The sequence below is a fragment of the Lissotriton helveticus genome, chromosome 2_2 (genome assembly GCF_964261635.1).
Source record: "Lissotriton helveticus chromosome 2_2, aLisHel1.1, whole genome shotgun sequence".
Classification (NCBI taxonomy): Eukaryota; Metazoa; Chordata; class Amphibia; order Caudata; family Salamandridae; genus Lissotriton; species Lissotriton helveticus.
This window is the reverse complement of record NC_136060.1, coordinates 184,863,377-184,890,141: the sequence shown is the minus strand read 5'-3', so window position 1 is coordinate 184,890,141 and position 26,765 is coordinate 184,863,377. Positions and strand designations below refer to the sequence as shown.

Here is a 26,765-nt window from a genome sequence, read left to right as displayed (position 1 = left end):
GAGTTTGCCTGGATTGAAAACCATGAAGCCTTCCTCAATAAAATCATTCTCTTTGAAGTGTTTTGACTACCTGTTTAGAATGTCGGATGATCTACAAGAAGAATGTCTAACATTTTTGAAAGTTAAAACCGAAATGATCAAAACATCTATTTCACAAAGAATATTAGCAAGAGGGTCAAATGTTTGGACACTGTGATATATTGAAGATGGCAAAATAAAAGCCATTCTCTTATGGAAAGAAACAGCCACTTGTAATGTCCTTCATGCCAGGCGGTGGTATGAGCAAAATTTAAAGTCAAAAAATGTTACTCATAAAGAGAAATTGATTAACCTGAGTAGAAAATCAGAAAGATGCTAATTTGGATAAAGATTTTGCAACTGGGGATGCCTTGAACATGTGCTTGTGAAACCACACGAAAAATAAACAATGACAAGTGAAGATCTGGTAGTAACAAAGAAAATATAGATGTTAAAGAGGAACATTAGACCAAGCTTACACTATCTTCAACAAACAAACAGAACATGTCACTAGGATTTTCCAAGTTTTTGGCTTGTCATACAAGACAATCCAAGCATTGGAGCAGAACTTAAAATACGACCTTCAGGAAGGTTCCGTCAGTAAAGAATACGGTGACTCAGTTATTTTCACAGTCTTACTGAAAATTGGATGAGTGCAATAGAAGAAAGGGTTAAGAAATGAGGTAGCTGTAAAGGACATACATGGGCTGTTAATAGCTCTATTCTTGAGCACACTTGATAATATCAGATTTAAATTCTCCTTTACTGCATGTTCATGCTTCTATACTCTAGATTCAAGTTTCTCTATTCCACATTCACAGAGCTGCCGCCTGAGATGTTAGTCTTTTGCTACAATGCCTTTAGCTTGATGCAGACTAGGAGAGCAACCTTTTTAAAGAACACTACATCACGATGCATTTACTCTCTACAAACCAGCTACTTTATCACTCAAACTTTATTCTAATATTTGAACCTGTAGAGCACTCTGCTGACTTTTGGTTAGGGTTGTGCTATGAAAATGCTGCATACATACAAGATACCCTTAAACTTTGGTCCTTCCCTTAGATGTCCAGATGGACACCACAGCAAGAAAGGACTTGGTATGGTATTCAAACAGTGATTTCACTCTGTCACAAATGCTCAGTCTCCCAGGAGGGTGTGGGTGGGACAAGAGGAGGCAACATGGGCACTGAGAAAGCAGGCAATGTTTCCATGAATATAGATAGATAAGATGTTTCTTAGCTGTCCAAGTTATTGGGAAAATAACATGTTTTAAACTCAAAACAGCCTCCCCAGTAGAGAGCACTGCAGTATTCAGTGCTAATATTTTTTAATTAACACAACGCATTGGTGCTATGGTTCCAATAAAAAATATTTTGTGAAAATTCATTCTTCCTTCAGAGTGTCTTGGTGGACTTATTTTAGCCTCTGGAAAGTGTAAATAGTGTCTACATGATCCTGTACTCTGAGCAAAGATGTAGTATTATTAGTGAACGGTTTTTAACCTTCCCTCATGCTCACAGTTCTAGCCAGAGCTGCTTCGTGAATGAACTGTACATGCCTAAAGACTGGTAACAATTTGACGAGCTCCTGTGAATCCTGCTCCAACAATAACCAGAAGATAGCTTGATTACTCCAGTTTTGGAACTTTCTTAGATTCACATGCTTGAATTATTCCCAGTCGTCGAGATGGGAGCCCCCAGTATTATTAAAAGTAATGTTCTATTACACATAGAAAATAAGGCCCTACGCCTTAAAACTTTTGTAACACATCCCTGTCCTTCAATCAGTAGATACCACCCTGTAGGACCTTCCTTAAGGAAACTCCAGTTCCTCAGATTTTCAAAGCACAAGTGCGCACAGATCGAAAAAACTGAGCTATCTAAGTGAGCCTTCACCAAGGGAAGTAGGCTGGTCGCATGTGAATCTATGAAAGATTCCAGTACTGGAGAACTACAGTTACAGGTAAGTAACTTATTTCTTACTCCAGTTTTGGAACTTTCATAGATTCACATGCTTGTATCAGAGTAGCGAGCAATGAATAACACATTTTCATGTCATAGAACTACAGATTGTCACGCGAAATAGTATTGCCAAATACACACATATATATATATATATATATATATATATATATATATATATATTATATATATATATATATATATATATATATATATATATCTTAGCGACAAGAATCTACACCCGGCGTATGCTGGGAATTGGTGTTTTTCTCTGAAACTAGCAAGTCGCAGACAGCCCCCGGATATCAGTGACGAAGCTCTGTATCCAGCGATGTAACTACTGACTAGTCCGACGCGACACCGGCTACGGAGGAGGAGGTAGGAGCAATTGGAATTAATCCGGTAGGGGAGGTGTGCCGAACAGTCACTGATATTGATCGAACAATTCGGTTTTAAAGTAGTTGACACTATTTAGCCGACATGACCACCAGCACGCTATGGAGCCGTGAAGAGGCGGTGGAAATGATGGTTGATGATGCCCCCACAACAACAATTCAGGGGCAGGTACAAACCGGCACAAAAAATGGGGGCAATACTAATACACGGGACAAATTTAAAAAGCAGGAGAAATTAATGAGAAGTGAACAGTCCAAATGGTGGGAGCATAAATCCCTGGATAGATATCTACAAGTAGAACGCATTCACCGGGGACTGCGTATAATGATAGCCCCGAGTTATGAGGACCCTGACCCACAAATGTTAAGCGAATGGGCCATGTGTAACTTGGACTCCTCAAGAAAACTGGTGGAAATTCTAGTCAGATATGCAGAGAGCGACAGTTAAATATCACCAACAAATTGACGAATTGGAAAGTGAGATTAGTAAATTGGAAGTCACACCAATAATAACCAAATATAGGGAAGAGATGTTGACCAGATTAGCAAAAGAGGAAGAAATAATAAAAAAACGGAAAACATACAAATTTCAGAGGGACAAACACGACTACAAGCTGGGACAGATATTTACGTTTGCTAAACAATTAAAGGTAGATTGCCTGAGACAAGATCGGAAAAAAACATTGCGCCCATGGAAGCAGAACCAACAAACAAAGGCGCTACCTCAAGCGAAGCGAGAGACTGAAATGCAGCTGAAGGTGAGAAAACAAAAAAGCCTTACTTCAACAAGAGATGGAACAGGAAGCAAACACAGAAAATACAGACACCACTAATACAGTCGTAAACTGGTCGCCCATGGTTTTAAAGAAAGCTGAAATTCAACTGTTGGAACTGGGTCTTTCTTATTGTCCAGAGAAGAGCTTTAGTTATGCACAAACTCGTATGGACATATTTAGATTTATTCGTAAACTAAAATTAAAAAAGTATCATGAAACCAATCATAGAGGAAATAACGCAACCTTGAACCCAGTGGCCGATCCACAATCAGGCGATTATAACCTCACTGCAGGGGAGGCTGAATTACTGGCAGATCTACAAGTACTAAGACAAAAGAGCAGCAAGGCCGAATGAGGCCGAAATGCGTCATGATGGAAATGGTACAAAAGGGGGTGGTGGTGATGGACGGAGCATCTGAACCAATCAAACACTCACACCCAGTCAACAGATCTGGGTTTAATCCACCACCGTTCTTTAGCCCACTCTGCCACCCCAGTTCAGACATGGCCATATGCAAATCAGTCTGACCCTGTGCCTCATGGGAACAGTCCAGCCTGAACTGCCAAGCCATGCCTTCCCAGGACCGGAAACAAGCTTCCGAGGACCGGATTCGGGCATTCCAGCCGTCTTCAGCCCGGCTTGCTTGAATCCAGTGGCTAAGTGAGCAAGGGACTCACGTCTGAGCATACCCTGCCAACTTATGGCGAACAAAGTGGTACAAAAGGGGGTGGTGGTGATGGACGGAGCATCTGAATCAATCTAGCTATCTTTTTCAAGTCACCTGGGTAAGAGGTTCCTGAACTATCTGGTCGTGATGCATGCATTGTGTTTTTAGTTTGACTAAAATAGTAAAATATGACCAACATTTTATGATTGCGAGACGTGTTAGCTGCTAAGGCCGCCATTTCTAATTGATTAGTATCATGCACCACCCAATATAAACTGCATTGTGCTTAAACTCTATAAGGTGTAAGGACGCACTCCACCAAGGACAAGCTGGTGTTGGTTGGGTTCTCAAGATGTGTATATCCAAGATGCGTGCCAGGTGGCTTAATGGGCTAATCATTCCCATTCTAACAAGGCTAAAGGTCACCTCCTTGAGCCATGCTTAATTTGTATGGGAAGTTATGCAAAATGTCTTTGTCTAAGGGGAGCTGTTGGATGCTACCTTCTTTCACCTTCTTCCTGTCCCCTTCTTTTTTGCTATGGAATCTACCCAGATGTAGAGAATTGAAAAGCACTAGGATATAGTAAACTAAAGTTACTTTAGGCACTTTTCCGTTATCGACACCTTCCTGTTGGCCCAGAAGCTGTTGGTCAGAAATCACACCCTATTGTTTGAATTCTCAAACAGTAGGGAGCTGTCCAGCACATGCTTACATGGAAGAGTGCCTAGCTGTTCCAGTATGCTATTTGTCATGTATGATGAATGCATACTTAGATAGTACTGGTGTGCAACATCTCAAATAGACTGCTATAGTATCAGTTTCCGGATCTGCCGCTTGTTACCAGGGATTCCAACAGGTTGAAATTGATAAATCGTCTTTGGGCTACGTCACCATAAAGGTAACTTTCATCCTTTCTATGAGCACTCTAAAAGAGGATTACAAATAAAATTGTTCGTCTCCATTTGCTTGAGAAGGTGAGGCAGATATAGGGTCCTTTCTCGTAACTGTGTACAACCAACTTTAAACATTTTGAGGCCACAGTCACAGGTGCTATGTTCGTGCTCCACCATACAGCATGGATATGGGTCTGCCATCAGGACAGATTGCTTCCAGGAATAACAGGGTTAATCTCTGATATTTACAAAGTAGACTTATCCTAAATAATAAGCCAACTAATCGCACATGGGAAACTCCATTTAGCAGTGCCTGGGATACATACCTGGAGAAGCTGATGGTGAAAACAGACGAAAGGTCACCATGAACATCCACATTATACACATCGGCAGCACAACGAGTTTTCCACTTGAACGTATTCTATATCCGTCCCCCATTTACCCACCCGGACCCATACTACTGATATTAACTGTTCTATCCCGCCATATGCACGGCTGGTACACACTGAACTTTGACTCAGCTTATACATATTGAAAAGTGGCGGCACAACCCCGCTTAACCAGAGCCTAGAGCGATGCCTCAAACATGGTTTTAGCCCCAGATAGGCAGTTTAGTAGACTAATGATGCCAAACTAGTTACGCCTGATGCAAACAGATTCCTCAGTGTGTTACAGAGACCACCATACCTACCTTACTCACTGTTCATAGCATGGGAACTCGAGGATCTCCACACGATGCAGCACACCTTTATTGTTAATATGTGCTGTTTTGAATGATGTACTGTGATTTTGTGTATTGAAAAGCGTTTGTACCATGAGTGTGCTATACTAACTAATAATCCAAACGCAAGAAATAGAACTCTGGAAGCTTTGAGTCTGTTGAATGTGAAAACAATGTCTGATGACATTGAAAAGGCAAAGCCTTCAGCTGCACAGGTCATTTCCAGTTCCTTTTCAGGTGCCACTACTGATCACAGCCAGCAGTGCTGACTATTTTTCTGGCCCATCCAACATTGCAAATAGGAATGTTTCTGTACAAGTAATCCTTTAGAACTAGTAGCTTAAGGAAATCTCTTGCACCGTATTTTAAGACTCCACGTAGAAATGACTGGAGGAAATAAATGTGCACTGATGAAAAGTACATAATTATTCACGACTGTGATCTTGTCTAATGTTTTCTTTCTCTTTTTGTTTTATAGTACAAACAAAATCCAGATATGTTTAAACAAACAGCTCGGCTTTGGGCACATGTATATGCTGGAGCACCAGTTTCTAGTCCAGAATACACAAAAAAAATAGAAAACCTTTGTGCAATGGGGTTTGATAGAGTAAGTATTCCTACTAGTTGGTTGTACAGTTAATTATCGATAAGATTACTCACTCATGATGTTGCATCATATTAATGACGTTATTCAAAAGCCTACACTCAGATACTAGGTCAGGTGATTTTTCTTTCCTATGCCAATCAATTATAATAATGTTGGGAGTTTGAGACAGGTGTGCCCTACAATAGGAAATATTCTTAGTCTTTAATAATATGATAGCTAGAGGATACATTTTGGTGTGTACTATTTTCTTACTTTTATTGGAAGCTGTTTCTTTTAAAAACGGTAGGGGGCTGGAAACGTGCTTGGCTTGAAATTAAGCTATTTTTTGAGTGGCACTTACATGGAGTATCTTGGATATTATTCAGTTCTAAGTATTCAAAAGTGCTTCATTACTTACATTTAATAACCATGTCATGATTTTATAACTAATTTGTTCATTTAATTTGCATGTATAAGCAGCTCCTATAGTTAAAATTTACATATGCATGAGGATTTCTTTAATTTCAGTTTCATTTTTGTATTTGACCGTTAGTCATTTAGTGTTTATAGCCTATAACAAAAGCACATCACTACATAGTTTTGAATCACCAATTCCAATTGTACTTAACAAATATGCTATTCAGCCTACTGTACGCGCTCATGCCCAGCGCTTTTTGTGATGCTGCATGTCTATATTGGTACAAAAGGGGGTGGTGATGGACGGAGCATCTGAATCAATCATACACTCACACCCAGTCAAAAGATCTGGGTTTAATCCATCACCGTTCTTTAGCCCACTCTGCCACCCCAGTTCCGACATGGCCATATGCAAATCAGTCTGACCCTGTGTCTCATGGGAACAGTCCAGCCCGAACTGCCAAGCCATGTCTTCCCTGGAACGGAAACAAGCTTCCGAGGACCGGTTTCTGGCATTCCAGCCGTCTTCAGCCCGGCTAGCTTGAATCCAGTGGCAAAGTGAGCAAGGGACTCACGTCTGAGCATACCCTGCCACACTTATGGCGGCCAAAAGCGGTACAAAAGGGGGTGGTGATGGACGGAGCATCTGAATCAATCAAACACTCACACCTAGTCAAAAGATCTGGGTTTAATCCATCACCGTTCTTTAGCCTACTCTGCCACCCCAGTTCCGACATGGCTATATGCAAATCAGTATGACCCTGTGGCTCATGGGAACAGTCCAGCCCGAACTGCCAAGCCATGTCTTCCCTGGACCGAAAACAAGCTTCCGAGGACCGGATTCTGGCATTCCAGCTGTCTTCAGCCCGGCTTGCTTGAATCCAGTGGCAAAGTGAGCAAGGGACTCACGTCTGAGCATACCCTGCCACACTTATGGCGGCCAAAAGCGGTACAAAAGGGGGTGATGATGGACGGAGCATCTGAATCAAACACTCACACCCAGTTAAAAGATCTGGGTTTAATCCACCCCCTTTTGTACCGCATGTCTATATTGTGCATGCTCCTCCTCCTGCTTCGCTTTAGCATCCCTTCAATCTCTGCCATTGGTCTTCTCCCAGTCACCTTGCTCTAAATTTAGGGCAACCGAGGCTATATGCCCACCTCCTTGAAGCTAGGAATCCAGGTGCGTTAGGATGGAGTGGTCCGCCTAAATGACCAGTAACTGCAATCCTGGCTGCTCTGTTCTATGGGACGTTTGAGAGGAAGCTGGCCAGCAGGCAGAGTGGTTAGTGCCCAACCCTGTCATTTCAGAGGGGAGCAACAGCGTGGTGACGCAACAAAAATGGTGAGCTTGCCAGCAAAGGCTGGTGGCGGAAGCAAGTAGCCAGGTGACTCCAGTTCTGGCGTAGGTGATGACAGACTGTGTCGATAACCCATTCACACACACATTTGGCACAATACATGGGAGGCACGGGAAAAGGAGGGCTGGGCACATTATCAACAGTTTGTATTCAGGACTACCCTTGGAAAGAATGCTTTGACAAACTTATGCACCAATACCCCAGAGACCAAGAGCGTTGTACTGTTCTACACCAAACCCTATAAATAAAAGATACATGAGAAACATCTGATTGGATTTGTCCTGCGTCTGTAGTAAGCGCTTAAGTACCACTTATCAATTTGTGCCGTTAAAAAATCAACACCAAAACTGACACAAGTTACTATAACCAGTTACTAGCTGAAAGTTGAAGCTTAAAGCCAAACACAAGCAAGATATACAAGTCAGTTACACAGGGGGTTACCGTTGTATGTAGCGAAATATTTAGTGCTAGACATTTCCTCAGAGCATTGTTAGGATAACATAAGAATAAATCAAGGGGAGTTGGGATTCACCAGCGTCTATCTGACTGTTAGGTTTGATGTACAGGATATAAACTTTTTTGCTACTACATGGACTTTCAAAGTATCAACAATCACCTGCAGGCAAGAAATAGACTTTGAGATCTCCTTCACACAGTATTACAGGCGATGGGAGTAAATCATAAGTAACCAGTAATCAACGGACTAATATGACTGGGGCAGTGCAGATAATGCCCATCACAAATAATCCACCTACTTAGTGTTCCATGACAAATCAGATGTTGCTGGATAATAGCAACAAAAGTAAAGACACAAAGTATCCCATTTGAAATTAACTAAATGGCAATCAATACCGAATTGTTTAAACTCAAGATCTTCGAGAAAAGGTCATTACCAATTCTCTCCTGAACAGCTATCAACAAGTACTTCAACTAATACCATTATTACTACAGCCAATATTTTACATGCCACATTTGAAAAAAAATATCAACTGCCTTGTGAATTATTTTGATAATTCAGACCTCCTAAATTAATTTGACCAGCTCTCAATAATGAGGTCACAACAAAACTCATCATCTTCAAATATAGCAGTTATGCTTACTCCCCAAACTAAAAAAAAGCCTTAGTCGCCATGATGAAGAATTCATTCCACCAACATATGCAGTGCCTAATGCGATGGTAGAAATTAGTTCAACTTTCTTTAAAATGTCAGACATCTTAATCCGTCATCGCTTTTAGTCGAATACATGTCTTTATTGAGGCACACAAACATTGAACTAATAACTTTACAAGAAAACTCCAAATTGATTGGTACAGTTGAGCCAAACTTAGCAAACGTAGTGCAGATTTAGGGCATCCTATATTTATTGCTATTATAAGCTTTCAAGTCTGCTTTTACAACTACAACGCCTATTGCATTCCTCAATTGAACCTATAAATGCCAATTCTCCATCGATAACTACCAACTCATCACAAAGGAACACAAACTTATCAATACAACCTTATAAACTACAACAATTAGCAGAGGTGCAAAACTCCACACATATTTCAGCCTTCCGTAAACCAGCACTGACACAAGAATCTTAAGGAACGAAATCAAAATGTGCCGACAACAAAACCACGAGAATCGCATAACACAATCGATATCACCAAATCCAAACCTTTTCCCATTAATTAAACAAGCAGCATAAGACAATCTTGGCCAATCGTTAGTTGAAACCTCAATCTATTGTTCTGAACCAAGAACCTGGAAAAACGTGGCCCTCTCTTCTAGGTTTATCTTCAATAGAAAGAAAACTGATTCCAACGTAAAGCCAGGTGGTCAAAAATGGCCCTATTGCCGAGAAGGACGATTTGGGCCAACTTGAAGATCGGGTAGCATTCAATCTATCAAAGATTGTAAAAAGACCATTGGCAGAAAGCTTTGTCCTTTTGCTAAAGACCTTCACCATTCCAGCCTCAAAGAAATCCTAAAACAATCATCTAAATGATTTGCCATTTTATCAGATACCTCTATCCTTGAAGCTACAGTGAGTTTATACATAGGAGATAAAAGGATCGTGCCACAGTCTCTATTAGCCACAGCTGATGTCCCAACTCAACAAAGAAAAAATAGCGCTGATGAGCATATTCCTGTTGGAGGAACTCTGACATCAGATCCACTAGCAGCGTTATACAAACACCGTAACACTTCCCTGCCATCTGAGGTTAGTATTACCAGCAAAATTTGGTAGGGCAATAGGAACTAGAAGACCACCATGTTATATTTCTCATATGTATACAAATCGGAAGGTAATCATGATATTTCTTATCGATAAAATATCCTAAAACTTTGATATTTTCCAGCACTCAGAGGCACCGTCAATGGTGTGCTACTCAACATGAAATTTATTGAATCAGATAACTAGAATGGAGACATCACTCAGACTGTCTGGGGCCAGGGTTTCTGTGACCTCAGAAATTTGTCTCAGAAGAGAGGATGAGCAGCTTGAGGCATCCTAGCTTCTCAAATCCAAAACCCCAAGTATCTGAATATAATAAGGCATAAAGACTTGATCAAAAAATATGCTTCGATCATTCTTCTTTTGATGTACAAAATCCACTTTAGGAGACCTGATTACTCCATCACAAACGATTATGATAATTTGAGAATCATGAAAGACCAAAATCCTCCTCTTAATCGACACATAGCCATGTAGGATTTAATAATACTAAACACTGGAGCCACCAGCAGTCATCATAACTGTATTGAAGGTAGTCTTATTCAAAATTGAGGTTCATGAACTATTGCTGTCATAGACAGGTAATTGCAACTCATTGGAGGTGGTCCTTTTCATTTCTTAAAAGATTACTATGTGATTTGTCAGAAGAAATCCTGGAAATGTTCATATTTTTTCTTGACAAATATCTGTTCGGGACTTCTAGCCGCAGCTTCCTTACTCTATGACCCAGGTGTCAGATTGGATCAGAAAAAATATTTGCATGAGCAGTACCCCCGCGCGCCAGTAAGTGTCGTCGTTCAGCTCAGCGTGGCATTATCCACGCTGGTAGTGACGTGTGCAGTGCCTATATAGGTTCCACCCCAGCATGCCGACATCAGTTCTTTTTTTTTTTCTGTGCCAGTCAGCAAAGATCCGGAAAGAGCTACCCCCAGTAATTGTTTTGCTGACCTTTTAAAACTTTTTATCGCACTCTTTTTGAGACAGGATTAAAACTTGGAAGGCTGGCTTCAAGCCATGCGGCGCCTGTCACTGAAAAATCTGCCCCCTTGTTTTCCTCTGGTGCTGGGAGCACAATCACAACACTAGACCTGTGTCGACAGCCGCATCATGCACCCCACAGCCTTGTGGGAGCTCTCCCTCAAGCTCCCATACATTCGATGTGTCTTGATCCCAGTCAAGAGGAAGGTGCCGGATCGGTCGCGGAGCCCAAGATCCTCGTCGTCCTCTGGTAAGTCCCAATTCGACTTTGCCTCGTTTGTTAAAGTCATCCGAGGAGGTGAGTGAGCATGGTCATATGAGGCCTTGCTTTGCGGTTGATCTTGGGCTCGCTGAGCGTCTCCCATAGTTACTGGGAGCCGGAGTGACCCCCGCCTAACTTTTACGAGTTCTATAAGGTCATGCACCTCATATTCGGGTGGCTCATTCCCGCTGGTGCGCTGTGGAGCCTGCGGGTTTTTGGAGGGACCCTCTGGTTCTCAGCTGGCGTTTCAGTCCCCTGGCTTCAGTCAGGCCCCTTCGATTTACGTATGGATCTGGACTGGTGCCTTTCGTACTACCTCAACTTTCACCAGCGCCGGACACAATACCAACACTCCCGGTGCCTCCAGCGGCACCATCCCCATTCGAGATTCTGTCATGGTGCTAGGGTGGCGTTGCCTGACTTTGACTCCTTCGCCGACTGGAGGCATGCCTTCTAGGTTGGAGCCCGAGCCCTATTTCTGTAGGCTGGTACTTGGGGAGGGTTGGGAGAGTTTTCTGCACCCTGTAGAATACCAGTTCCTAGACCCTAACATGAACTGGGGTGAGGAATTGGAAGGCATGAGTGGTTGGACACCTCTCCAGATACTGGCATGGTCTCTCCTCCTACTGTGGCTACGAAGGAGAAAGCTTCTTTTGCGGTGGTGGTGAGAAGGGTGGCAGAGATCCTGGACCTTAGCCTACCCTCAGCAGCAGTCGAGACTAACATCTTGACAGAGATATTTCAGTCGGTAGAAAGCCCCTCAGAAAGGCTGAATATCTTAGGAAAGAAAATGTTTTATTTGTCTAGCCTGGCACTGTGGTCTGTGAACACTGTGTGAGAAGTTGGCCTGGTATATGATGTTCACTATTCTAGTGAGCACCTTGCACCAGTCTAAACAACCCTTATGGTGATGGTTGTAAGTCAACCTTATAGACCAGCTATCCTGTCGCAGGGTTTCCGTTCTCCCACAGAACTGTGCATAGAGATTTGGAACTTCGGTAAATTAGGGTGACCCAAAACTCACCTCAGTACCCAAAACCCCTTACCAGGCTAGCTACAGTGTCTCATTGGTCATAACAAACTCCCAATGTTTAGACAAACCAGAACATTAACTTACAATACCTCAGGTCACGTGGAACTCATGAGCACTCTTTTGCTATACAATCATTTCAAACCAGAACGTGGAGTAAATGAGGACACGTGCACATTTGAAATATTTATTTACTAATGCCGTTTTCTCAAACGCAGTATCTTAGATAATACAAGGAAACATATTATCAGAAGCAAAGTTATCAGCATAGTTACTAATCCATAAAAAGCAAATGGTGACAGCATGCTAAGATGCTGTAATGAATAAGGGTTAACTACACCTATTTCTCACCCTCCCTAACTAGCATAGTATATTAATATCTAAGAAGGTCTCTTTGGGTTTTATCAGGGCGGGCCCATACCTCAAGATCCTAGTATGAAGAGATCACATCTGCTTCCACCAGCTCTCTCTGCATGCGAACCGCATCAAGTGTGTATGTGTGCTCTAAGCAAAGCAATATAAAACCCGCCTAAATTTGGCAGAAGCTGCACTTATGTTATGTCTATGAAGGTGCGGAGATCAGACCTCATAACAATACTGTATTGTGTTATCCTTGAAGCTTCAGCACTCTCTGTACAGACATAGTTTATTAAGCAAAGCTGATATCAGAGCAATAACATATTATTCTCATGTAAATCATAACGGACTTCTAGGTTGAAAGCTAAATCAACAATTAAGTGTCGTGTGCAGAAGCAGCAAAAGGAAAAATGGCGTTTAAACATTTAATAAGCCTATGCTAACGTAACACATTATAAAGATAAACAGTAGCTATATGACAATCCTAGTGGTAGCGTGGACAGAACAGTCTTGGGCTAAAAGACTCTTGAGGGTGTGTAAAGCCAGCTGTTTTACCATATGTAACCCCTTGAATATAAAATGAAAGGACACCACACAGGATATATATAAAATATATATGTATTTATTTACTAACACACTCCTCTGAACTCTTTATGAGGTCAGAGGCAAAAGCACATAACAAGTTACACTTAGAAATACTTTAAATAGCATAATTTACAGTTAGGCCCTAGGGGCGCGTAAAACCATATACTAAGTAAGTGGTAGAAGAACCACGACTTGGGAAAGGAGAAGGCCTAGAGGCTTGGGAATCGCTGGGGCGACACTATCTGACCCTTAGGTTAGGAGTAGGAGGCCCACAGGCGGCGCATGCAGTGTCAGTACACTCAAGCGAGAGTCAATGGAAAGTCAATGGGAACTTTAAAGGTAAGTAATCGAAGATTTAGGACACTTCCGGTCTAACTCTGAATGTACAACTAACAAAACTAGACACTAGGATAGTCAATCCCTACAAGAGCACCGAAGTACTCGCGTTACCTCACCCACGGGCTGCGGGTACATAGGTGTCAAAGTGTGTCGGGTTTTCTCATTGATTCCTATGGAGCCTTGGAAGAAGATGCTGCAGGCGACCAGGAGGAAGATGTCCGGGTGGATCCAAGGGTGGATCTAGGATGAAGAGGACCTGAAAGCAGAGGGGACAGAGTCTAGGTCACTAGCCAGTGACCGGGTGGAACCAGGGAGGAACCGGACGTCGTCGAGGAGCAATCAGGTGCGGATGTGAAGCTTGTCGTTGCAGCCACGCAGACCAGGAGGCGTCGAGGACGACCAGGTGCTGGAGAGGAGCTGTCCCACGAAGGTTCTCGCAGATGGAGGGGTCGACTTCAAGATTGGAGCCAACAAGCCTAAGCAAAGGCAACCCATGCAGGATACACAAAGAGCTTCTGGTGCAGACCAGGAGGGTCTGAGGTACTTCACCTTTTCAGGAAAGCAAGTGCCAGTCTGGAGCAACCAGACCAGTGATGGATTTTCAAAGGAATCGTCGTCACAGGGCTACTAGCAGATCTCGTGGAGTGTGGAGGGCTGGTCTTCGGTGCAGGTGGAGCTCGGTGTCGGGGTGTCTCAGTCCCCAGTGCACAGCTTCGAGGATGCCTCAGGAGCTGCGCTGTTAGCAAGTTGAAGACTTTCCAAGTTGCCTGTTTCCACGGATTCCGACGCCTTCCACGGAGCTCAGCTGTGCTGGAGTCGTGCAGTGGGGTCAGAGGAGTCCTGGAGTCGAGGTTTTGTCAAGCTCTGCGCTAGAGTTCCGGCGGGAATGGGGACAAAGCAAGCTGTCGAGTTGCTGGATGGTGCCTGGTTTCCCAGGGGTGGTCACTCCTCGACCACAAGGGAGATTCTTCAGTCTTCAGCTCAGGTGAATGTCGAAGGGTCCAGAGTTTCGTTTCAAAGTTTCATCAGGATTAATCTAAAGTCTCCTGGGTCAGCTCCTACCTTTATACATCTAAAGGGGGCTGGTTTACTCACTAGGTCCCTCCTATGGGTGGGACCAGGAAGGGGGTTGGTTACACCCCCTTTCCTTTGTCCAGTTTCGCGCCAGAGCTGGGGCTGGAGTGCCCCAGCACCGGTTTGAACTGGACTATGCATGGAGCACCTAGTGTGCCCCAGGCAGTGTCTGTTTCTTTTCAGCCCTCCCTGTCCCAATACACAAAATCCTGTCTGGGGTGGTGCTCGCACCTCTCCAGGCAGGAAACCTATTGTCCAGGTTTCCCTCGCTGGAAGGACTCCCAGCAGCAGGAGGTCAGACTTGTGTCTGTGGCAGCAGCATCCATTTTGTGACGCTGGGGCTCTGGTTAACTTTAACCGGGATAGTCAGCAACAACATGTCTTCTCCCTCTAGAAGGGTGGAATGCTACCCCCGTCGCCAGAATTGCCGAGGGGGTAGTATTCCAAAGCGTATGACACCTTACACGCCATGTTTAGATACAGCCATACCAAAGTTAGCATTTAACCGCGAGGTTCATAATGCACTTAAGAGTATATGGTATGGCAATATCATAGAACAGCTATAAGGACATGGTCCCAAAAGCTGCTGACAGGCTCAGCTCATGCTAGAGCACCATCTCACACATAACCAAGTACTCTGCCTCCAGGATTGTTAAGGCCTGCCATAGGAGTGACTTATAGGATACTGTATGTCTATATTTAAGGGTAGATATAGGAATACTATACCTAAGCAAGGGGTGATTACACAACCTTGCCCCCAGCTGAGTGATCAGCCAGTTGTCAGTTTGAGTGGCTAGCCAGGGGTGGCATAATACATGCTGCAGCCCCTGGTAGGCCTTGGTTACACCTATGCCCTGAGTACCTAGGGTACACTTCTACAGGGGCTGATAAGGTGAACCAATTCCCAATTGTGGATGTACCTAGAGTACATGGTGTGAATTTAGAGAGAGTGCATCTGGGCTGTGGGTCTGATTAGCAGGCCCACAGCCACATCTAAGTCGAAAACCAGTAAAGCAAAAGCAAAAAAGTGGGGGTGACCTTTGGAAGCAGACCCTACTCTCCTACACACTGCATGTGTTTTAGGATGTTACTCCCATAAACTGTGGGATTTGGTTGTGCAGGTGCTGCCCATTGTCCCGGAGGAGGCCTGGACCCTACTTTCCCAAGCTATTACAGACTAGAAAGATGCAGCCAAGTTCACGATCCGATGTTGTCTGGGCACGACCCATTCACTGGGTAGAGCAGTTTCTTTTTCTCTGGCCTTATGGCACCATGCCTTGCTGAGAACAACTGGCTTTCAGGGGATGTCCAAGCATCACTTATGGACATGCCCTTTGATGGCTCTCGTCTCTTCGTAGACAAGTCGGACTCTGCGCTGGAGCGCTTCAAGCATAGCAGGGCTACTGCCAGGGCCTTGGGCCTATTCATGGCCCTTCGTCAACCTCAGTCAGCCTGTCGCTCCCTTCGTGATGACGGAAGGAGCTTCCAGCCTCGTCTTTACCCACCCACCCAGCCACCTCAGCGTGCAAACTTCCCAGTCTCTGCGTGGGCAGAGGACGCGATACCCGTAGACCCCGTGGGTCAGATGGCCTGAGGTGGGGCACGTCTACTACACAGCCGCAGCCTTTAAACCCCTTTAGTTAGCCCTGTTACGATCATGGGCATCCAGTGGGAGGCAGAATAAATCATCACCTGTCCCCTTAGAGGTCATTAACTTCAGACCATTGGGTTCTTCTGATTCTCTTCGTGATCTCCCCTCCACCCATGTCACCCACTTGCAACAGACTGATGGAGGACAAGCTCTCCTTACTCCGCCAGGAAGTGACAACTTTTTTTGCCAAGGGAGCCACAGAAAGGGTGCTGGCTCCAGAAGTAGGTTGTGGTGGTTTTACCAGTTACATTCTGGTGCCCAAGGAGGACTGAGGACTTCATCCAATCCGAGACCTGCTCCCTCTCCCTCTCACTTGCCTCCTCAAAAAGAAGTTCAAAATGGTCACGCTCGCTAAAGTCCTGTCTGCCCTGGACCCAAGAGGTTGAATGTAGCGTTGGACTTGGGTGGAGAAGCGTGGCTCAGTGGTTAGAGGCGGCAGACCCGGAAACTGAGATCGGCCGTGGACCAGGGTTCGATTCCCCGCCTAGGCGGGACTCGGGCTCAAAAATTCCACGGACTCGACAATTCTCGCTCCGGTGCCTACTCGACTCACGGGGTCACACTCTGCGACTCTGGGCAATAGCTTGCTTAATCTCCACTACGGCCCCTCGCGGCGGGATGCCTGGCTTTCACCTTGTGGATACCCTGCTGGGGTATCTCACAGGGGAATACCAGGACGGGTTCCCTAAGCAAGCGCCTTGATGCCTTCGGGTGATACGTGCGCTATATAAGTCGCAATACATTTACATTTACTTGCAGGACACATACTTCAACATTCCTGTGCAGCATGCCCACAGACGTTACCTACAATTCATAGTAGGCCACAAGCACTTTCATTTAATAGTGATCCTTTTTGGCCATACCAGCGCCCCTCAGGTGTTCACCAAGGTGATGGCGGTGGTTGCAGCTCATCTGTGGAGATGAGGGGTTCCAGTCTTCCCACTATGTCGACAACTGGCATGTGAAGGTGGGCTCGCCCCAGGCTGTCTCCTCCCACCCCCAGACTACGGTGGACCTCCTGTGTTTACTGGGGTTCACTATCTACGTGCCAAAGTCCTACGTGACTCCCTCTCAGACACTCCTTTTCATCAAAGCTGTTCCGGCAACGGTGCAGTTTTGGCCTATACTTCCGAACGGCAAGTCCAGGATATTCAGACTGGTACTGGCATTTCTGGCTCTATACTGGGTTTCGCATAGACAGACTAAGGTGACCGGGCCTTATGGCCTCCTGTATCCTGCTTGTGTCACATGCCCGCTGGCATATGCGGGCTCTGCAGTGGGACCTGAAGTTCCAGTGAGCGCAGTATCATGGGAGTGACATCATGGTAATCACTCCAACATGGTCCAGATTTTTGCAGGAACTGCAAAAAATCTGCAGTGGTGGTTAATGATCCACGATTGGATCTGTGGCAGGCCCTTCTTCCTTTCCCTTCTTCTTAGCAGCAGAGGGTTGCCTACTTAACCTGTCAACCAGGACCTACTTTAGGGTGGGTGAGACCTGTGCCACCAAACTGGGTGATCTGAAATAACCTATGGGGTTAAAAGCTCCTGCTGCAGAGGTCCTTTTTTGTCCAGCAATTTTCAGGCAACAAAACCATGTCAAGATAATTCTGGTGATTAATATACCTGCTGGAAAGAGATTGAGTTTTGTCTAGAGGTATTTTGACATCATTAAGTAGTGCAGAGGATTATTATACCTGCTGCACAAAGAAGTGTATTAAGCATATCACATAACTGTATGTTTTGTACATTGCTCAGTGGGCTCTGCTTTTCGCACAGAGACCCTTTTGTTACTTGCAGTTCATGAATTACAATTCTAATATAGAACAGTGAGCTATGAACTAGCCTCGCAGAGCTGCTTGTGGACTGCAGAGAATAGGTTAGAATTGTATATATTTGCCCAGTCTTTCTTTATCCTAATGTTACTAAAAATATTGTTTAGGTAGAAATACATTCTTAGTAAAGCATACTCCAACCACTTGTACAAATCCTGACTACATTTCTCGAGACCAAGCGCTCTGAAAGATACTGCCTACCAGTGTGGATGACATGTGACTCCTATACTTTGTAGTTCTCATTGTCTACCATACATTTATTTAGTACACACGATTCATTGTGTGCATGTAATGTGTGTGATATAAAGTGCTCTGACACCCTACATTATGAATAGTGCTAGAAAAGAAATGAAATACATGTGAGAGAGGTGCTATGGAGAAATGAAGGGAAGTGCTGGAGGGTGATAGTGAGGGAATTGGGGGATGTCAACAAAGGTTGTAACACTGGGCGCCACCAGCGCTAAAGCCGGCCTTGCTGTCTGCATCCACCCACCTTCGTGCATGGAGATTGAGTGCCGGCAGTTGTCCACTTTCGACCTTCCGCAGGAAGTCTGCAATGTTATCTTGGCAGACAGGCGTCGCGCAACCAAGACTGTATGCATATACCTTTAGAGCAAGATTGCGGCATGGTGTGCCGAGAAACAGATTGACCCTCTTTCTGCTCCCATCTCTCAGGTCCTTGTTGTGAGAAGTTGAAATGAAATTAAATGAAACAGGTCTTGTAAGGCGCCTAAGGAAAAAGATCAAAATAACCAGATAGCACGCACTACGGATACGCCTTGGGGTATAGCCACGTTTTTAGGGCCTTCCGAAAGTTCTGGACTGATGGCTGGGTTTTAATTCCAAGTGGCAGGCTATTCCACAGTTTGGGGGCTACTGTTGAAAACGCCCTCCCACCCCATTTGGTTTTGCGAACGCGAGGAGTCACCAACAGGCTCATGGCTGAGGATCGGAGAACTCTCTCCGGAGCGTATGGGTGCAGCAGCTTCGCTACTTCCTCGGCCCCCTTACCCGTAAGCGCCCCATAAGTCATACAGAGAGTCTTAAAGGCAATCCTAGACTCAATAGGGAGCCAGTGTAAGGTTTTCCTGGCCGCCGTGGCGGAAGATAGTCTAGGAGCATCCAGTACAAATTTGGCAGCCACGTTCTGTACTGTCTGGAGGCGCTGCAAAAGACCTTTGTTGGCCCCAGCGTAAAGAGCATTACAGTAGTCAAGTCGCGAAGCCACTAATGCAACAACGACCTGCTTACGAGCCTGCGGGGACAAGTAGTGCTTGATTTTACGAAGAATTTTAATAATGCCCCAACAGGTAGCTACTGTTCTATTGACCTGCTGTGCCATTGAGAGATCAAGGTCCATAATTACTCCCAGATTCTTAGCAGAATCTGTAGGAGTAGGGCAAGTTCCCAACGAAGAAGGCCACCATTTGGCCGTCCAGCTGTTGACATTGCCACCAAAGACCAGAACTTCGGTCTTCTCCCCATTCAGTTTGAGTGAGTTGTTAATCATCCACTCAGCAACCGCCTCCATACAACTTCTAAAGTTATGAATGGGAGCGTGCCCTGAGCGAGGGAGGGACACCAAGATCTGTGTGTCATCCGCATAGGAGACTATCTCCATCCCATACGATCTCACCAACCTGGCAAGTGGGGCCACATAGATGTTGAACAGGGTCGGACTTAATGCCGACCCCTGAGGAACCCCACATTGCACAGGAGTGGGAGGAGATATGAAGTCTCCCAGCTTAACCCTTTGCTCCCTCTGATTCAAAAAAGAGGCCAGTAAGCTCAGGGCCACGCCATCTACCCCTATCTCCCTTAAACGAGATGTTAAGACAGAAGGAGACAGGGTATCAAAGGCGGCTGTCAAATCTAAAAGAATTAGCAGGGAGGTATGGCCCTGATCGACCTCGGTGCGGATGGCATCAAGCACAATCGTCAGGGCCGTCTCCGTGCTGTGAGCCCTCCTGAAACCATGTTGGGACTGATTTAACTGACCCGAGTTGTCCAAGAACACCGCCAAATGCTTGTTCAGATGGGACTCCAGCATCTTGGCAGGGGATGGGAGCAAGGAGATAGGGCGGAAGTTCTTGAGCACATCCGGGTCTAGTTTGGGCTTCTTGAGGAGGGGCTTAACTACAGCACTCTTCCATTGGTCGGGAAAGATACCATCCCTCATTGCTCTATTCATGATGTCTAAGAGCGGGGGCAAAAGGGTATCTCTGCAGTCCTTCAGAACTTTGAGAGGACAGGGATCTAAAGGAGACCCTGACCTCAATTTGCTTAGAAGCACATCAAGATCCTGGAGAGACAGCGGAGGAAACATAGATAGGCTCACAGTGGTGGCAGGGACATCGACTTCAAAAGGGGAGAGAACAGCACCAAGGGAGGGAAGGGGTATTAAAGCCCTTTGTGAGTCAAGAGCCGAGTGGATGTCTGCTATTTTCGTATGAAAAAAGCCTGCGATTTGGTCACAGAGAACTTGTGAGCATACTGTAGGGTCAGGCATCTGCAATGTACAGAGAGAGTCAACTATTTTAAAAAGATCTCTTGGGGAGGAGAGAGTAGTCGTAAGATGGGCGAAATATTCTTGTTTCACCCTAATGACCTCCGCCTTGTACTCCTTAAGGAGAGATTTATGTTTCTCTCTCTCTAAGGGATTCCATCTCACCCGCCAAATCCTTTCCTGCCTCCTGCACCCCTGCCTCAGAAGTCTTAGAGGCTCCGAAAACCACGGAGCAGACGGTCTCTGCCGGGCAGAGTAACGCAAGGTTACGGGGGCCAGCACATCCACTGCTGTCATGACGGCACTCGTCAATTCAGCAGTGGCTGTGTTAACATCCTTGGCTGAGCTAATGGCGGATATCTGAATCAGAGGGGCAAGAGACATTAGTGACCTTCCTAAAGTCTCTTCTAGGTATCAGTTTACTCGGACCTATCCACTTAAGGTTACAAGGAACAGCCTGACGTTCCAGAGGGACAGCCAAGTGGTCCGACCAACTCAATGGAATAGGAGGACCTGTCAATAACCCCGGATCGTTCAAGAAGACCCTGTCCAGGATGTGACCCGCCTGATGGGTGGAAGATTTAACCAACTGCTGGAGACCATAAGCGGATAAGGAGTCCAGAAGAGTCCAAGAGTCTCTGGAAGTGATATTATCCAAGTGGAAATTTAGGTCACCCAGAACCGTTAATTGGGCGCAACCAAAATAGGGTTCCAAGATATTGAGCAGGGACTGGCTGAAATCAGTTCTGGGACCTGGGGGCCTATAGATCAATACGCCCAAAAAAGGGGTGGCCCTGGGGAGACCAATTGAGCAGTGAAGGGCTTGGAAGAGGTCAGAGGGACCAGACAGTTCCGAGATACGGCAGGAATGGGAGGTCTTATAGAGAATTCCCAGTCCACCTCCTCTACGCCCAGCTCTGTCCAGCCTTGTGAGCGAATATCCCTCCGGAGTCGCAGCCACCAGATCCGGGCCAGAATGGTCTGAGGCCCAAGTTTCCGTTATAAACACCCAAGTGGGCCTTCTTGCCGAAACAAAATCATTGAAAGCGATATTGTTTCTCACCAAAGATCTTGCATTGATGAGAAAGCCACTTTCCTTCGTGGGACTGGTGGTACACGGTAGACGAGCAAGGAGGGGAGATCGGGGGGGGTCGTCAATCAGCAGCCTACCCCGGTTGAGAAAGCAGCCACAGCAAGGAGAAGATCGAAGTGCCTAAGGCGAGCAAGAAAAATGACATGGTAGCCGAGATGGTTTGTAGGCACGCATATCTTGGATAGTATATTTAAGGGTTGCTTGAGTATCTGCCTCTTGACTGCGTATTTCCCCATAGATCCCGTCCATTATCCCGTCCTTAGCGCGGACAGGCGCAGACGGGCTGGACTCTGGCGTGACTCCGGCGTGACTAGGGCCGCTTTAAATGCAGGTCTAGCCTGTCCTGCTGACAGCTAGCCCGCTAACAAAAATGGCGCCGCCAGGCGTCCACTTCTACCCCCAAGATGGCCGATCTACCCGGAAGGTGAGGTCGGGGACCCGCCAACTGCAGTGAGTAACCGATTATGATGCAGGTATAGGGAGAGTAAGTTAAAAACAGGGTATACAGTGCATAAATAAAGATAAAACAAGTTGGCCTGATATATGATGCTCACTAGTTCTAGTGATCACCTTGTATCAGTCCAAACAACCCTTATGGTGATTGGTTGTAAGTTAACCTTATAGACCAGCTATCCTAATGGTAGCATGGACAAAGCAGTCTTAGGCTAAACTCTTTTGGCATGTGAAGCCAGCTGTTTTACCACATATAACCCCTTGAATACCAGACGAAAAGACACCACACAGGTTGTTATAAAAATAAACAGTATATTTATTAATAACAAACACCTCTGAACTCTTTATGAGGTCAGAGGGCTAAGCACATGACAATCTCTTAGGAAAAATACGATAAGTTGCACAAAATTACAATGGTGCCCTAGAGGCACGACAAACCATATACTAACTAAGTGGAATGTGAAAGTCAATAGAAGGAATGGAGCTGTCCAGAGGCTGGAGGTTTGCTAGGACTACGCTATCTTCACCTTAAGTAAGTAATAGGAGGCCCACGGAACGCGTGTGCAGAGTGTGAACTCACACGCGAGATGCGTAACAACGTCTAGGGACAGTACAGTTCAAGTTAAAAGGTAAGTACGGACAATCCTGACTAGTTAGGACTAAAACGACTGTGGAACTGGACACTAGGACAGTTAAACTACCCTTGAGCACCGAAATGCTCTCGTTACCTCACCCACGGGCTGCGGGTGCATAGGTGTCAAAGTGTGTTGGGTTCTCGCGTTGAAGTCTATGGAGCCTGGAAGAAAAGATGCTGCAGGCGACCAGGAGGAAGATGTCCGGTGCGATCCAAGGGTGGATCGGTGAAGAAGAGGACCTGAAAGCAGGAGGGACAGTGTTCAAAGTCACTAGCCAGTGACCGTTGTGGAACCAGGAAGGAACCAGATGCTGTCATCTTGATCAGGTGAAGTGGACGCTTGACTCTGCAGCCACGTGGACCAGGAGGTGTCTTCGACGACCAGGATGGAGGCACGAGCTGTCCCAAGCAGGCTCTCACTGTCGGCGGTGTCTGTTCCGAATTCGGCATCAACAGGCCTTGGCAAAGGCAACCCACGCGCTGAGTGGAAAAAGCGCCTGGTGCAGACTAGGAGAGTCCGGGGTGCCCCTTTTGAGCAACCAGACCAGCAGTGAAAATTTTAAGGTTCGTCGTCTAGGAGGCCACTAGCCAGCCGGCAAGTGACCAGACAACGCGTCGAGCAGCAAACAAGCAGAAGGGCCCCACGCAGATCTCGTGGAAGCTAGAGGGCTGATCTTCGGTGCAGGAGCTGCTCGGGGCTGGGGCTTCTCAATCCCCAAAGCACTTGGTCGAGTTTACCTCGGGAGTCGTGCTGGAAGCGAAGTGCAGTTTCTTTCAAGATGGCCGGTCCCACGTGTCTCGTCGCACCCACGGGTCTCAGCTTTGCTGCAGATGTGAGTTGAGGTCGGAGAGGTCTGGGAATCCGGGTCTCGTCGGGCTCTGAAGTCTGGATCCTCGAGGGAAGACGACAAAGTGAAGCCGCTGGACGCTTGATGGTGCCTGTAGTTGCAGGGTGGACACTCCTTGCACACAAGGGAGATTCTTCAGTCTTCTGTGGAGCAGAACGTCGAAGTCCAGAGTTTCTTATTGTAAAGTTGTTCAGGATAATCTAATTTGGAATAGGCCAGCTCCTACCTTTATTCTCCTAAAGAGGGCTGCACTACTGACTAGGTCCCTCCCCTGGGTGGGACCAGGAAGGGGGGTGGCTACACCCCCTATCCTTTGTCCGGTTTCGCGCCAGAGCTGGGGCAGGGATGCCCCAGCAACTGGTTTGAACCGGTGTATGCACAGGACACCTTGTGTGCCCCAGGCATGTCTCATTCCTTTCAGGCCTGTCCTACCCAATACACAAAATCCTGTCTGGGGTCTTGCTAGCACCTCCCAAGGCAGGAAACCCTTTGTCCAGGCCTCCCTCGCTGGAAGGACTCCCAGCAGCAGGAGGTCAGACTTGTGTCTGTGGTGGCAGCATCCATTTTGTGATGCCAAGGCTCGAGTTAAGTTTAACCGGGGTTCTCAGTTACATACATGTCGTGCCCCTCTAGAAGGGTGGAATGCTACCCCCGTCGCCAGAATTGGCGAGGGGGTAGTATTCCAAATCGTATGACACCTTACTCGACATGTTTTGATAATGTTTTACCAGAGTTAGCATGTAACCGCGAGGATTATAATGCACTTACATGGTATAGCGTTATCATGGAACAGCTATTAGGACTTGGTTCCGCAAGCTGCAGACGGGCTCAGCTCATGCCAGAGCACCATCTCACATAATTCCAAGCACTCTGCCTTCAGGATTGATAAGGCCTGCCATAGGAGTGACTGATAGGAATATATGTGTCCATTTTAGGGTTAGATATAGGTATACTATATCTACAGCAAAGGGTGATTACACCACCTTGCCCCAGCTGTCGTGCAGCCAGTTGTGTCCGTTTTAGATGGCCAGCCAGGGGTGGCATAATACATGCTTCAGCCCCTGGTAGGCCCTGGGTACACCTATGCCCTGGATACCTAAGGTACACTGTACAGGGACTGATAAGGTGGCCCAGTACCAATTGGTAAATGCACCTAAAGTACATGGTTGTCAATTTAGAGAGAGAACAGCTAGGCTGTCTGTCTGATTAGCAGGCCCACAGCCAGGGAAAGTCGTAAACCAGTGAAGCAAAAAGCAAAAATCTGGGGTGACCTTAGGATTGCAGACCCCACTCTCCTACACTTGTCTTTATCCTTCTCTTGCCCAGCATGCCTCTGCTTTAGGCACCTTATAGGGCTATCTTTCTGCTGCCTCATCTTTCTGCATTTGCCAGATCAGCCTTACTTCTCCACATCCCCTGTTGTAAATAGGTTCTTGAAAGGTTTGGAACACGTTTTCGCCTTCGCCCTTCTGCATGCCTCAGTAAGACAATATAGGCCTAACCTTTCTGATATGCGCTCCCTTTGTGCCATTGCACAACTGTCCTCCTTACCATCAAGACGGCCTTCCTAGTGACAATAACATCTGCCCGGAGGGACAGTGAGCTTCAGGCTCTGTCAGCCAAACGTCTATACCTGAACATCCACCCAGAAAAGCTGGTTCTATGCACTAAAGCATCCTTTAAGCCGAAGTGATCACTCCCGTTCATGTAGGTCGGTCCATCACCCTGCCTACTTTTTACTCTGTGCCACATCATTCCAAGGAAGAGGAGTGACTTCACTGTCTGGATTAAAAAGAGCTTTGTCATTCTACCTTGACCACACGTTGAAATTCCAGGTAGGCGTCCAACTCTTCGTGGGGTTTGTTGGAGCGAAGAAGGGAAAGGCACTGCAAAAGCACACCATTTGCCCCAGTATTGGAACTTTCATAGATTCCCATGCTTTTGTATCATTCCCCGTCGTCGGAATGGGAGTCTCGGTAACAAAATAACATAGCAGTAGGTACAAAAGAGAAAGAAAAAGGCCTAGGCCTCATTCCCTTTTGTAGCATATCCGCCTCTTTTTTAAAAAGAGACATAACTAAGCATCAGCCAATCAGAAGAGCCTCACCCCATAGAACCCTCCTGAAGGAACCTCGGAGCCTCAGATTTTCTACCGCACGTTGTGCTTAGGGAGTCTCCTTTGAGCTCTGCTCAATCTCTACTTTTTCAGAAGTTTTTCTTCAGGATTTCTCTTCAACATTGTTAGCTGTCCCTTCCAGGATGTCTGATAAGGAAAAGAAGGCCCTTTTCAAGCCATGTTCCACCTGTGGCAAGACAAGATTATTTGTTGAGGATAAGCATAAAGATTGCATCTACTGCCTCTATCCTGATCATAAGGCTGCGGACTGCAAGATCTGCCGCACCTTTTCAACCAAGACCCTCCGGGATCGTGAGGGTAGGCTTCTTACCTGGCTCCAGAGTTGAAGTCCAGAAAAGATAGTCTCCAGTGACAGTGAGGACTCTTCATCAGCGTCATCAACTAGGTGGTCAGTCAAAAGGGGTAGGGGTTCCCCTTCTCCTTATGTGGAGCATCCTTCTAAGGCCTCAAAAAAGACCCCCAGAGAGTCTGAGAGCCAAGGTCCAGTTGAATCTCCTCACCATGGTGAAAAGGAGAGGGTAGGACCATCTACCCCTTCGGCTATGAATACTGATCCAGCCTTCAAAAAACCCTCTTCTCAGTCTTCTGGAAAGTCTGACAGAAGTTCCAAGTCGTCGACAATGAAGGCGTCGTCAACAAAGGCTCCGTCGACAAAGGAATTGAAGCCTAAGCTTAAGATGGTACCGTCAACGGGCTCGTCCACTGGACAAACGACGTCGACTAAGACAGTCGTCGACGGCAGTAAAAGCGATGTCGACGAAGATGTAGATGACGACCGGGACGAAGATGACGGCGGCAGCGACGTCGAAGTGTTCGTCGACGGCGGTGTCGTCGTCGAGGGCTTCGACGACGACAACATGGACGACGACGGTAGGAGCGTCGACTGTTCTTTCGTCGACGCCGCCTATTCCGACGACGACGGCAGTATTATCAGCACCATTGTCGACGGGATCGTCTACCATT

At 46.1% G+C, this 26,765-nt stretch overlaps 1 protein-coding gene across 1 annotated transcript in view; it reads left to right on the top strand.

Annotated features, from left to right (window-relative positions):
* Positions 1 to 26,765, top strand: part of UBE2K (ubiquitin conjugating enzyme E2 K) — a 261,905-nt gene that overhangs the window by 166,110 nt on the left and 69,030 nt on the right. The window contains exon 6 of the mRNA XM_078678315.1: positions 5,915 to 6,043. Coding sequence (XP_078534441.1) covers positions 5,915 to 6,043 — 129 coding nt within the window. The remainder of the gene's footprint in view (positions 1 to 5,914; positions 6,044 to 26,765) is intronic.